The sequence below is a fragment of the Euprymna scolopes genome, chromosome 25 (genome assembly GCF_053919585.1).
Source record: "Euprymna scolopes isolate OS-2025 chromosome 25, ASM5391958v1, whole genome shotgun sequence".
Classification (NCBI taxonomy): Eukaryota; Metazoa; Mollusca; class Cephalopoda; order Sepiida; family Sepiolidae; genus Euprymna; species Euprymna scolopes.
Genome location: NC_136506.1, coordinates 57930071 through 57944319, shown reverse-complemented (window position 1 = coordinate 57944319; position 14249 = coordinate 57930071). Strand labels below are relative to the sequence as shown.

Below are 14249 nucleotides of genomic sequence, written 5' to 3'. Positions count from 1 at the left end.
TTTTAATGAGTGATTTTTCTGACAAAGGGAGAAGAGAAAGTGTATTCTAGGTTGGCAGTATTTTGCGCAAACAGTTGGCAGAGATGGCGCAAATTTTCTGTTTCTATGTCTATCCTTGTAGCCATATCACTAGTAAGGGTGCTGGAGGTAAACGCTTTATTTGGGCTGACATTATCCGCCTGATAGTCAGGGACCCGAACCTTGGATTAACCATTAAGTAGGCTGTCTTATCAGCAGGTGCAAAGTACTGGGGCTGCTGTATTGCCATTTGATGAATGGATTCTGGACCATGCAGTAGCTTCTGGTGGAGCCTCTCGATGCCATATTAGTGGGTGATTGTTACGGCTTTACCTTATCATGTAAAAAAAAAAATTTCTTTGTCTCTTTTTCTCTCTTAATTTCCCTCTTTATCCTGCTCTAAGCAAGTCTGACGACCTAGTCCACAAATTCCAAAATTCCATCATGACAAGTTTCAAGAAAAAATACATGATTAAACCTGGATCTCCAACTTCCAACATAGACCCCCACTACCATGTCTCCTTCTCCAACATCAGGGGTCTACATTCTAACCTTCCAGAGGTTGAAACCCAATTACAGGAGACTAAACCAGACCTTTTATTTTTAAGTGAAACTGGTATTTGACAGGCTATTTCCCTAGAGGAGTTCGTAATTAAAGGATACTCCAACTTAACTTCCAAATCTGACCCCCCAAGATCGCCATAGGCATGGAATATGTGCCTATATTAAAGATGGCTTTCCATGTGGTAGGAACATCTCCAGAAAAGATCCTAACTTACCCTATATGTGCTTCCGGGTTGCACTTGCTCACACTACTGCATTTATATTAACTCTCTATCGCCCCCACAACAGTGGAGTTACTATCTTTAAAAGCATATCTGACAAAATTGACCAAGTCCTATCTGCTTGTCCTTCAGCTAACATTCACGTATGTGGAGACTTTAATATTCACAATGTGGAATGGTTGATCCACTCAAACAAGACTGATGATGAGGGGAGGTTCTGTCATGATTTCTTCATTGCTTATGACCTCACTCAAATTGTTCACGAACCCACCCATATGCCCGACAATGACGGCCAGTATGCAAGTCTCCTAGACCTTTTTCTCACAACTTGCCCTGAACTATGTTCAGTTTCCGTTCTGCCTTCTCTTGGATCTTCCGACCTCTGTTGTATCAATTAAGATCAAAATGAAATGTAATAAGTCTTCAGACGTACCACACCATCGTACAGTATATTGATACACTATGGCTGACTGGAATAACTTCCGTACATTTATATCGGATCTACGACTGAGTTCCATGTTTAAAAAAGATGTGTCCTCTATAGTATCAGACCTGATGGAATGGTTAATTGTAGGTATAGACCGTTTCATACCCTCGAAAAAGTTCAAGCAAAAACCTAACAGCCAGCCATGGTTCTCTCCAGAATGTCCTGCTGCCATTGAGCACAGAAATCATTTTTTCCACTGCTTCCAACGTAATAGATGTATGGAAACTAAAGCCGCTTTCAGGACTGCTAGCAACCATTGTAAGAAAGTAATAAAGAATGCAAGAGAGTTGTATGCTCAGTTTGTCAAGTCCAAAGTAGTTGAGCAGCGGCTTGGTTCCCACCAGTTTTGGCAAATATCAAACAGAATCCTGAACAGAAGCATGTGCTCTATCCCAACTATCATCAATGGACCTGAGGTAATCTCGTCATCATCAGACAAAGCCAAACTCTGTGTCAAGAACTTTACAGCTAATTCTACCCAAGGCCGCCAACCTGCAATATTTCCTTCTGTATTAGAAAAAATGCTATGTGATATGCAAATATTTGTACGTGATGTTGCCAAGCTAATCAAAAACCTTGATTCCAGTAAAGCAACTGGCCCTGATGGTATTCCAATTATAGTACTAAAAAAAACTTCAACCAGAACTAGCACTCATACTTACAAAACTGTTTAAATATTGTCTTAAGGAGAATTGCTTCCCATCACCCTGGAAAATCTCATCAGTATGCCCTGTATTTAAGAATTCAGGTGATTGCTCATCCCTTTCAGTACAGGCCAATAAGTCTTCTGTGCATCATGAGTAAGTTGCTGGAATCTGTGTTAAATAGAGAAGTAATCAACCATCTCAGCAAAAATAACCTTCTTAGTGACACAATATGGTTTCGGTTCTGCTAGATCTACAGTAGATGTGCTTACAGTTATATCTCATAGCATTAGCGAATCTCTCGATAGAGGCAATCCTTTCTAGGGCAATTGTTCTTGACATATTAAAGGCCTTTGATAGGGTATGGCATAAAGGTTTACTTCACAAGATCTCCAGCTATGAAAAATGTCTTCTTAATTATTAAATCATTTCTTTCTGATAGGTTCATAAGAGTAGTAGTTGATGGGCAAAAATCAGAAGTTCACAGTATTAATGCTGGAGTTCCTCAGCGGTCCATCCTGGGCCCAACTCTTTTCCATTAATGATCTTCCAAGTCACATCCTTACATCATTCGTAAACATTTATGCTGATGACCCTACCATCTACGGTAGCACATCTAAGACGGTAAACGACCAAGTTCTCTCCGATTCTCTCTCCTCTGATCTTGAGCAAGTAGTACAATGGGGAAAGAGGTGGCTTGTTACTTTTAATGCATCTAAAACCAAGCTTCTCTCTTTACATCATCAACATTCTGATCCTCATCTGGCATCAATTGAAATCAATGGCTCTCGTCTTGGGGGGGGGGCCTCATATTTTGACAAACTTCTGGGTTTGACCTTTACTCCTGATCTTAAATGGAACATGTACATCAAATCCGTTGCCAATGCCGCTGGAAAATGGTTGGATCCTTCTATCAATCCAGTAGATATCTCACTGCTGATGCAATTCTCTAACTATATAAGAGCTAGGTACGTCCAAGGATGGAATACTGTTACCACATCTGGGCAGGAGCTGCTAGAAAGGACTTGTCCTGCCTTGATAGAGTTCAAAATAGAATTCATATTTTTCTGGTTTGATAGTAGATTTTTAGAGAATAAACTCGGGTGTGAGAAAGTGTTTAGAGTGATAGAAAGAACCTGTTTTCATATTTGAGTTGGTGAATCCCATTTCTTAACAAATTACAGAAACGTATCTGTAATTTTTTCTTTGCTAAAACCTTATGTTATGTTGCTAGTCTCAGTCTTTTCTAAAAATACTATTATGGCATCTGTTCCACAAAATTGTCTGATCTATTCCTTGATTTCTTTGTTCCAGCTTGTTTAACTCGTTAGTTTAGAGGTCTCCATCAATTCATTGTTTTAATACCTCATCGTAATACAACTTCCTGTTACTTCTTTCCAAGAACTTCAACGTTGTGGAACTCTCTTGCTGCCCATTGTTTTTCTTCTACCTACAGCCTTGGTCTTTTCAAGACTAAGATCAATAGGCAACTCCGGTAATGAGCACTGAGACATTGAAAAGATCTTTCTTTTTTCATCTTCATTACATGACAGTATTAAAAATGTATATATGAAATATTATATCTCCTAATAACATTGTATGTGGATACACGAAATAATACATTATTATTTTCATTTTTTTTTTTCTGATCACAAGTTAGACATTTCATGAATGACTTTCCACCTTTTCCCAGTATATAAAAGATTGTTTTTGTGAAGTATATATATCAGAGTGTCTAGCTAAAAGTAAAAAAAAAAAAAAACCTACACAAAGCAAACTCAAAAAACTAATATACTATTGTTCAACATTGCTTCAGACAACAGAAAGCACTTTTTTTCCCCAAAATATTCATTCTTCTGGGGGTCAACGTGTGTGTGTGTGTGTGTGTGTGTGTGTGTGTGTGTGTGTGTGTGTGTGTGTGAAATACAATTTACAGGGTGGAATGATAAAATTGTCACCCTAGAAAAAATGACATGATTCCATTTCCGTTTGATGAAAACTGTTTTTTTTGTTGTTGTTGTTGCAGACCATCTACTAGTTGGCCGCTTGTGTACAAATTTCTAGAGTGATAGGAGCCTTCAAGCATGTCTGAAAGTGATACAATGTTAACGAGCGAGATCGGAGATGCACCATTGTACAACTCATGCTTTCTACCGATCCAAGTTATGACAACAGGACCATTGCCAGCAGCCTCAAAATGCATCGCTGGATTGCCAAGAATAATAGGGACATGCCCAGGGTGATGAAAACAAAGTTTCCATCCACGGTTATGGTTTTTGGTGTGGTTTCAAGTGAGGGCCACATCATGCCACCTCATATCTTTGAAGTTGACTTGAAAGTCAACACCAATGTGTACGTGGATGTGCTCAAGAGTGTGGTGATCACCTGGTTCAATCAAGTGGTCGCTGGCAGATCCTGAGTGTGGCAACAGGATTTGGCGCCGGCCCACAAGTCCAAAGAGATCCAAGCTTGGCTTCAGCAGGAGTGCTACGACTTTGTACCCTAACTGGCACCCCTCCTCCCCTGACCTGAAACTGCTAGACTACTTCGTTTGGTCATACATCGAGAACATCACCAACATGACTTCCCACAGCTTGATCACCGCCATCTGCTGAGTATTTGCCGAGCTCCCACCCGTGCTTGTGGAAAAGGCATGCTCCCAGTTCTAGACCCATATTGAGGTGGTAATTGAGGCTGGAGGCAACTACAATGAAAAGATATCAGCTCTACTACATAATCAAGTTACCTGAATTGATTTTTTTCAATAAAAGTTTTAAAATAAAGCTGTAGTGTTGCTTTCTTTCGGGCGACACTTTTATCATTCCACCCTGTATATTTAAATGCTTTTAGTCAATTCATAATCAATTTATTAACCTTTCAACAAGTGGAAATCTCATTTGAATGTCACACTTGAACATTTTCTTTTTTAAACTTATTTTAAGTTTTAATGTAAAAATGTTGTTTATTAGCAGGTACATCTGGTTTACTACAACTGAATAGAAACTTAACTAAGAAAATGAAGCTCTAACCCTTACCTGTAATTTATTCTAAAGAATAGTTTTATTACAAAATGTTGGTGATATGAAGAAAAGTAGTTTTTCAATATTTGCCATTTCATCTTAAATTATTCTATATTATCATTTCTTCATAAATAAGAATTAATGTATACTTTAGTTTCACTATTGAAATCTACACTATATTTACAAAATTGTAATAGAAATAAAACAGTACATAATTTAATACTTACTTTGTAAGGAAATTTTTTTCCAAGAATAGCAATAACTTCTTCAAGTTTCTTAATATTACCAGTGACAAATGTAAGTGTAGTCATATTCTCTCATCTAAAAGAAAGAAAAGAATTAATATCGAAATTTGCGGATGGATAAGGGTGTGTGTGGGGGGGGGGAGGTAATATAAATTTACAAGTCATCAATTTTTTTTAAGCAAATATAAAGTTGAAAGTCATCAATTATTTAGTCAAATATAAATTAACAAGACATCAATTATGTAGAAACAAAAATAATGAAAAATGTTTTGGCTTTTGATACAATACACAACCAGGATTGCTTTTAGTAACAATGCATATGTAAAATTGAAATTGCTTAAAATATCTCAATAATAACATACATAATATCTCAATAATAACATACATAATATCTCAATAATAACATACATAAAAAATGTTTGATGATTTAAGAGTCTTTTATAAATTTTTCAAATTTGACTAAAAATGAGGAAGTTATGGTTATTTTTGTGCCTTGCAAAGTTGAATATTTTCCCTCTCTAACATTTTTTTTTTTACTTTTTGAGTAAAATATTATATCTTTGTTTTTGGTGTTTTCACCAGATTAAAAAATAAAATTTGCCATATAAATGCGTGTCCCAAACTAGCCTTGTTTAGGATGCGAAAACTGGTAAATAAAGTTAAATTTCCCTTAACTTCAACTTGCGATATCTCGTTTATTTTTTTAGGTTATTTTGATAAAGTTTTGATTTAAATAAAATTTAATCTTTTTGCTTTATTCTATTTATTCAATAACAGATAAAACGAACAGAGGTCTTACCGCGTGTGTGTCGGGTGAGGTGGGGCGAAAGAGAGAGAGAAATCAAGATGGTGCCCATAGTTTTAAAAGGCGTGCTCTGGTGGAAGTCACGCAAAATCATGTGGGAGACATGTATAAAAGGAGTTAACAGGTTAGGTCGTGGAGAGGCAGACAGACGAAGGTTGGTGTCAGTGGTGATCTCAAACCCGGCAGCTGTTGACTTGCAAAGACAAATTATTATTTTTTTTATTTCTTTTCGTTTTGTTGTCCTAAACCAGGATACTTCAAACTATTTCAGCGATGGCTACCGGCCTGAACAACATGATAAAGCTGTTCAGTGGTGAAGGCGATGTGGTGGCTTGGTAAAAGAAAGTGGACCTAGGGGATGTTGCCAGAGTGATAATGTTGTTCCTGGAGGGTGATGCGCTAGCCCTATATTTGGAGCTGAGCTCCCATGAACAGGAGGACGCTGAGAAGATCATAGCCAGATTGATGCAGGCATTTGCGGAAGAGCCGTTTGAGGCGTACAACAAATTAAAAGAGAAGAAGTGGACAGGAGACACCATCGATGTGTATGCAAATGAAGTCAAATGATTGGTGGAACTGGCAGGAATTCGGAGGCAGGTTACAAATCACATAGCAAAGATGGCATTTGTTACCGGGTTCCTGGACGAGATTTCCAAGCGGCTGCAGCAAATCCCATGGATTGAGACTTTGAAGGTGAGTGATCTGCTCCCAACTGCAAGAATATTGGTGAGCACCCAACCCTCTGGGGCCATAGGAACATTGGCAACAGCACGGAAGGATGAGAGCAAAAGCCGCCGAGACCGCAAGGCGCATGTTTTGAATGTGGAAGCCCGCACCTGCGGAGAGACTGCAGGAAGTTCTTGGAAAGGACTGTGTGCTGCAGGTGTAATCAGAGTGGTCACATGGCAGTTAACTGCAAGAGTCCGGGAAACTGTCAAGGGGGAGCCGAAGCGCCAACAGCTGCCCCGACTTGGGAATAATGGCATGCTCGCAGCAGATGCCCATGCGTGAAATTGTGGTGGAAGGACAAGAAGCTGTGGCCCTGATCGATACTGGCTGTACCACTACCATGGTGCACACTAGCCGTGTCAGAGGATGGAAAGGGAAGGGCGACGTAGTGGCATTTGATGGGTCACGAGTGAAATGTCGAGGGAGGAGGATTGTCACAATTGAAATCAAGTATCACTGGATGAGAGTACATGTGGTTGTCATTGATCCCCTGGTGCCTGGCATCCAAGCAATTGTCGGACTAGACGTAATATGCCAACTTGGAGGTGTCACATTCGACAGCAATGGCGTGCGATTCAGACAAGCTGAATGCGCAGTAATAGAGCAGGTCAACGAAGGAATCAAACGGGAATCAGTGGACAGTGGAGTGGGCATGGAAGAATCAAACGGGAATCAGTGGACAGTGGAGTGGGCATGGAAGAATCAAACGGGAATCAGTGGACAGTGGAGTGGGTATGGAAGAATCAAACGGGAATCAGTGGACAGTGGAGTGGGCATGGAAGAATCAAACGGGAATCAGTGGACAGTGGAGTGGGTATGGAAGAATCAAACGGGAATCAGTGGACAGTGGAGTGGGCATGGAAGAATCAAACAAGAATCAGTGAACAGTGGAGTGGGTATGGAAACATCAAACGGGAATCAGTGGACAGTGGAGTGGGCATGGAAGAATCAAACGGGAATCAGTGGACAGTGGAGTGGGTATGGAAGAATCAAACGGGAATCAGTGGACAGTGGAGTGGGTATGGAAGAATCAAACGGGAATCAGTGGACAGTGGAGTGGGCATGGAAGAATCAAACGGGAATCAGTGGACAGTGGAGTGGGCATGGAAGAATCAAACGGGAATCAGTGGACAGTGGAGTGGGCATGGAAGAATCAAACGGGAATCAGTGGACAGTGGAGTGGGCATGGAAGAATCAAACGGGAATCAGTGGACAGTGGAGTGGGTATGGAAGAATCAAACGGGAATCAGTGGACAGTGGAGTGGGCATGGAAGAATCAAACGGGAATCAGTGGACAGTGGAGTGGGTATGGAAGAATCAAACGGGAATCAGTGGACAGTGGAGTGGGCATGGAAGAATCAAACGGGAATCAGTGGACAGTGGAGTGGGTATGGAAGAATCAAACGGGAATCAGTGGACAGTGGAGTGGGCATGGAAGAATCAAACGGGAATCAGTGGACAGTGGAGTGGGTATGGAAGAATCAAACGGGAATCAGTGGACAGTGGAGTGGGCATGGAAGAATCAAACGGGAATCAGTGGACAGTGGAGTGGGTATGGAAGAATCAAACGGGAATCAGTGGACAGTGGAGTGGGCATGGAAGAATCAAACGGGAATCAGTGGACAGTGGAGTGGGTATGGAAGAATCAAACGGGAATCAGTGGACAGTGGAGTGGGTATGGAAGAATCAAACGGGAATCAGTGGACAGTGGAGTGGGCATGGAAGAATCAAACGGGAATCAGTGGACAGTGGAGTGGGTATGGAAGAATCAAACGGGAATCAGTGGACAGTGGAGTGGGTATGGAAGAATCAAACGGGAATCAGTGGACAGTGGAGTGGGCATGGAAGAATCAAACGGGAATCAGTGGACAGTGGAGTGGGTATGGAAGAATCAAACGGGAATCAGTGGACAGTGGAGTGGGCATGGAAGAATCAAACGGGAATCAGTGGACAGTGGAGTGGGTATGGAAGAATCAAACGGGAATCAGTGGACAGTGGAGTGGGTATGGAAGAATCAAACGGGAATCAGTGGACAGTGGAGTGGGCATGGAAGAATCAAACGGGAATCAGTGGACAGTGGAGTGGGTATGGAAGAATCAAACGGGAATCAGTGGACAGTGGAGTGGGTATGGAAGAATCAAACGGGAATCAGTGGACAGTGGAGTGGGTATGGAAGAATCAAACGGGAATCAGTGGACAGTGGAGTGGGCATGGAAGAATCAAACGGGAATCAGTGGACAGTGGAGTGGGTATGGAAGAATCAAACGGGAATCAGTGGACAGTGGAGTGGGTATGGAAGAATACAAAAGGGGAATCAGTGGACAGTGGAGTGGGCATGGAAGAATCAAACGGGAATCAGTGGACAGTGGAGTGGGCATGGAAGAATCAAACGGGAATCAGTGGACAGTGGAGTGGGCATGGAAGAATCAAACGGGAATCAGTGGACAGTGGAGTGGGCATGGAAGAATCAAACGGGAATCAGTGGACAGTGGAGTGGGTATGGAAGAATCAAACGGGAATCAGTGGACAGTGGAGTGGGTATGGAAGAATCAAACGGGAATCAGTGGACAGTGGAGTGGGCATGGAAGAATCAAACGGGAATCAGTGGACAGTGGAGTGGGTATGGAAGAATCAAACGGGAATCAGTGGACAGTGGAGTGGGTATGGAAGAATCAAACGGGAATCAGTGGACAGTGGAGTGGGTATGGAAGAATCAAACGGGAATCAGTGGACAGTGGAGTGGGCATGGAAGAATCAAACGGGAATCAGTGGACAGTGGAGTGGGTATGGAAGAATCAAACGGGAATCAGTGGACAGTGGAGTGGGTATGGAAGAATCAAACGGGAATCAGTGGACAGTGGAGTTGGCATGGAAGAATCAAACGGGAATCAGTGGACAGTGGAGTGGGTATGGAAGAATCAAACGGGAATCAGTGGACAGTGGAGTGGGCATGGAAGAATCAAACGGGAATCAGTGGACAGTGGAGTGGGCATGGAAGAATCAAACGGGAATCAGTGGACAGTGGAGTGGGTATGGAAGAATCAAACGGGAATCAGTGGACAGTGGAGTGGGCATGGAAGAATCAAACGGGAATCAGTGGACAGTGGAGTGGGTATGGAAGAATCAAACGGGAATCAGTGGACAGTGGAGTGGGTATGGAAGAATCAAACGGGAATCAGTGGACAGTGGAGTGGGCATGGAAGAATCAAACGGGAATCAGTGGACAGTGGAGTGGGCATGGAAGAATCAAACGGGAATCAGTGGACAGTGGAGTGGGCATGGAAGAATCAAACGGGAATCAGTGGACAGTGGAGTGGGCATGGAAGAATCAAACGGGAATCAGTGGACAGTGGAGTGGGTATGGAAGAATCAAACGGGAATCAGTGGACAGTGGAGTGGGTATGGAAGAATCAAACGGGAATCAGTGGACAGTGGAGTGGGCATGGAAGAATCAAACGGGAATCAGTGGACAGTGGAGTGGGTATGGAAGAATCAAACGGGAATCAGTGGACAGTGGAGTGGGCATGGAAGAATCAAACGGGAATCAGTGGACAGTGGAGTGGGCATGGAAGAATCAAACGGGAATCAGTGGACAGTGGAGTGGGCATGGAAGAATCAAACGGGAATCAGTGGACAGTGGAGTGGGTATGGAAGAATCAAACGGGAATCAGTGGACAGTGGAGTGGGCATGGAAGAATCAAACGGGAATCAGTGGACAGTGGAGTGGGCATGGAAGAATCAAACGGGAATCAGTGGACAGTGGAGTGGGCATGGAAGAATCAAACGGGAATCAGTGGACAGTGGAGTGGGTATGGAAGAATCAAACGGGAATCAGTGGACAGTGGAGTGGGCATGGAAGAATCAAACGGGAATCAGTGGACAGTGGAGTGGGTATGGAAGAATCAAACGGGAATCAGTGGACAGTGGAGTGGGCATGGAAGAATCAAACGGGAATCAGTGGACAGTGGAGTGGGTATGGAAGAATCAAACGGGAATCAGTGGACAGTGGAGTGGGCATGGAAGAATCAAACGGGAATCAGTGGACAGTGGAGTGGGCATGGAAGAATCAAACGGGAATCAGTGGACAGTGGAGTGGGCATGGAAGAATCAAACGGGAATCAGTGGACAGTGGAGTGGGTATGGAAGAATCAAACGGGAATCAGTGGACAGTGGAGTGGGCATGGAAGAATCAAACGGGAATCAGTGGACAGTGGAGTGGGCATGGAAGAATCAAACGGGAATCAGTGGACAGTGGAGTGGGTATGGAAGAATCAAACGGGAATCAGTGGACAGTGGAGTGGGCATGGAAGAATCAAACGGGAATCAGTGGACAGTGGAGTGGGCATGGAAGAATCAAACGGGAATCAGTGGACAGTGGAGTGGGTATGGAAGAATCAAACGGGAATCAGTGGACAGTGGAGTGGGCATGGAAGAATCAAACGGGAATCAGTGGACAGTGGAGTGGGTATGGAAGAATCAAACGGGAATCAGTGGACAGTGGAGTGGGTATGGAAGAATCAAACGGGAATCAGTGGACAGTGGAGTGGGCATGGAAGAATCAAACGGGAATCAGTGGACAGTGGAGTGAGTATGGAAGAATCAAACGGGAATCAGTGGACAGTGGAGTGGGCATGGAAGAATCAAACGGGAATCAGTGGACAGTGGAGTGGGTATGGAAGAATCAAACGGGAATCAGTGGACAGTGGAGTGGGTATGGAAGAATCAAACGGGAATCAGTGGACAGTGGAGTGGGCATGGAAGAATCAAACGGGAATCAGTGGACAGTGGAGTGGGCATGGAAGAATCAAACGGGAATCAGTGGACAGTGGAGTGGGCATGGAAGAATCAAACGGGAATCAGTGGACAGTGGAGTGGGCATGGAAGAATCAAACGGGAATCAGTGGACAGTGGAGTGGGTATGGAAGAATCAAACGGGAATCAGTGGACAGTGGAGTGGGCATGGAAGAATCAAACGGGAATCAGTGGACAGTGGAGTGGGTATGGAAGAATCAAACGGGAATCAGTGGACAGTGGAGTGGGCATGGAAGAATCAAACGGGAATCAGTGGACAGTGGAGTGGGTATGGAAGAATCAAACGGGAATCAGTGGACAGTGGAGTGGGCATGGAAGAATCAAACGGGAATCAGTGGACTGTGGAGTGGGCATGGAAGAATCAAACGGGAATCAGTGGACAGTGGAGTGGGTATGGAAGAATCAAACGGGAATCAGTGGACAGTGGAGTGGGTATGGAAGAATCAAACGGGAATCAGTGGACAGTGGAGTGGGCATGGAAGAATCAAACGGGAATCAGTGGACAGTGGAGTGGGTATGGAAGAATCAAACGGGAATCAGTGGACAGTGGAGTGGGTATGGAAGAATCAAACGGGAATCAGTGGACAGTGGAGTGGGTATGGAAGAATCAAACGGGAATCAGTGGACAGTGGAGTGGGTATGGAAGAATCAAACGGGAATCAATGGACAGTGGAGTGGGCATGGACGAATCAAACGGGAATCAGTGGACAGTGGAGTGGGTATGGAAGAATCAAACGGGAATCAGTGGACAGTGGAGTGGGCATGGAAGAATCAAACGGGAATCAGTGGACAGTGGAGTGGGCATGGAAGAATCAAACGGGAATCAGTGGACAGTGGAGTGGGTATGGAAGAATCAAACGGGAATCAGTGGACAGTGGAGTGGGCATGGAAGAATCAAACGGGAATCAGTGGACAGTGGAGTGGGTATGGAAGAATCAAACGGGAATCAGTGGACAGTGGAGTGGGCATGGAAGAATCAAACGGGAATCAGTGGACAGTGGAGTGGGTATGGAAGAATCAAACGGGAATCAGTGGACAGTGGAGTGGGCATGGAAGAATCAAACGGGAATCAGTGGACAGTGGAGTGGGCATGGAAGAATCAAACGGGAATCAGTGGACAGTGGAGTGGGTATGGAAGAATCAAACGGGAATCAGTGGACAGTGGAGTGGGCATGGAAGAATCAAACGGGAATCAGTGGACAGTGGAGTGGGTATGGAAGAATCAAACGGGAATCAGTGGACAGTGGAGTGGGTATGGAAGAATCAAACGGGAATCAGTGGACAGTGGAGTGGGCATGGAAGAATCAAACGGGAATCAGTGGACAGTGGAGTGGGCATGGAAGAATCAAACGGGAATCAGTGGACAGTGGAGTGGGTATGGAAGAATCAAACGGGAATCAGTGGACAGTGGAGTGGGTATGGAAGAATCAAACGGGAATCAGTGGACAGTGGAGTGGGTATGGAAGAATCAAACGGGAATCAGTGGACAGTGGAGTGGGTATGGAAGAATCAAACGGGAATCAGTGGACAGTGGAGTGGGCATGGAAGAATCAAACGGGAATCAGTGGACAGTGGAGTGGGTATGGAAGAATCAAACGGGAATCAGTGGACAGTGGAGTGGGTATGGAAGAATCGAACGGGAATCAGTGGACAGTGGAGTGGGTATGGAAGAATCAAACGGGAATCAGTGGACAGTGGAGTGGGCATGGAAGAATCAAACGGGAATCAGTGGACAGTGGAGTGGGTATGGAAGAATCAAACGGGAATCAGTGGACAGTGGAGTGGGCATGGAAGAATCAAACGGGAATCAGTGGACAGTGGAGTGGGCATGGAAGAATCAAACGGGAATCAGTGGACAGTGGAGTGGGTATGGAAGAATCAAACGGGAATCAGTGGACAGTGGAGTGGGCATGGAAGAATCAAACGGGAACCAGTGGACAGTGGAGTGGGTATGGAAGAATCAAACGGGAATCAGTGGACAGTGGAGTGGGTATGGAAGAATCAAACGGGAATCAGTGGACAGTGGAGTGGGCATGGAAGAATCAAACGGGAATCAGTGGACAGTGGAGTGGGCATGGAAGAATCAAACGGGAATCAGTGGACAGTGGAGTGGGCATGGAAGAATCAAACGGGAATCAGTGGACAGTGGAGTGGGCATGGAAGAATCAAACGGGAATCAGTGGACAGTGGAGTGGGTATGGAAGAATCAAACGGGAATCAGTGGACAGTGGAGTGGGTATGGAAGAATCAAACGAGAATCAGTGGACAGTGGAGTGGGCATGGAAGAATCAAACGGGAATCAGTGGACAGTGGAGTGGGTATGGAAGAATCAAACGGGAATCAGTGGACAGTGGAGTGGGCATGGACGAATCAAACGGGAATCAGTGGACAGTGAAGTGGGCATGGAAGAATCAAACGGGAATCAGTGGACAGTGGAGTGGGTATGGAAGAATCAAACGGGAATCAGTGGACAGTGGAGTGGGTATGGAAGAATCAAACGGGAATCAGTGGACAGTGGAGTGGGTATGGAAGAATCAAACGGGAATCAGTGGACAGTGGAGTGGGCATGGAAGAATCAAACGGGAATCAGTGGACAGTGGAGTGGGCATGGAAGAATCAAACGGGAATCAGTGGACAGTGGAGTGGGTATGGAAGAATCAAACGGGAATCAGTGGACAGTGGAGTGGGTATGGAAGAATCAAAC

General features: G+C 44.3%; 1 protein-coding gene across 1 annotated transcript in view; it reads right to left on the bottom strand.

Annotated features, from left to right (window-relative positions):
- LOC145247363 (inosine triphosphate pyrophosphatase-like) overlaps window positions 1-14249 on the bottom strand; it is a 246892-nt gene that overhangs the window by 151723 nt on the left and 80920 nt on the right. Inside the window, exon 2 of the mRNA XM_080109043.1 lies at window positions 5182-5275. Coding sequence (XP_079965169.1) covers window positions 5182-5265 — 84 coding nt within the window. The 5' untranslated portion in view covers window positions 5266-5275. The remainder of the gene's footprint in view (window positions 1-5181; window positions 5276-14249) is intronic.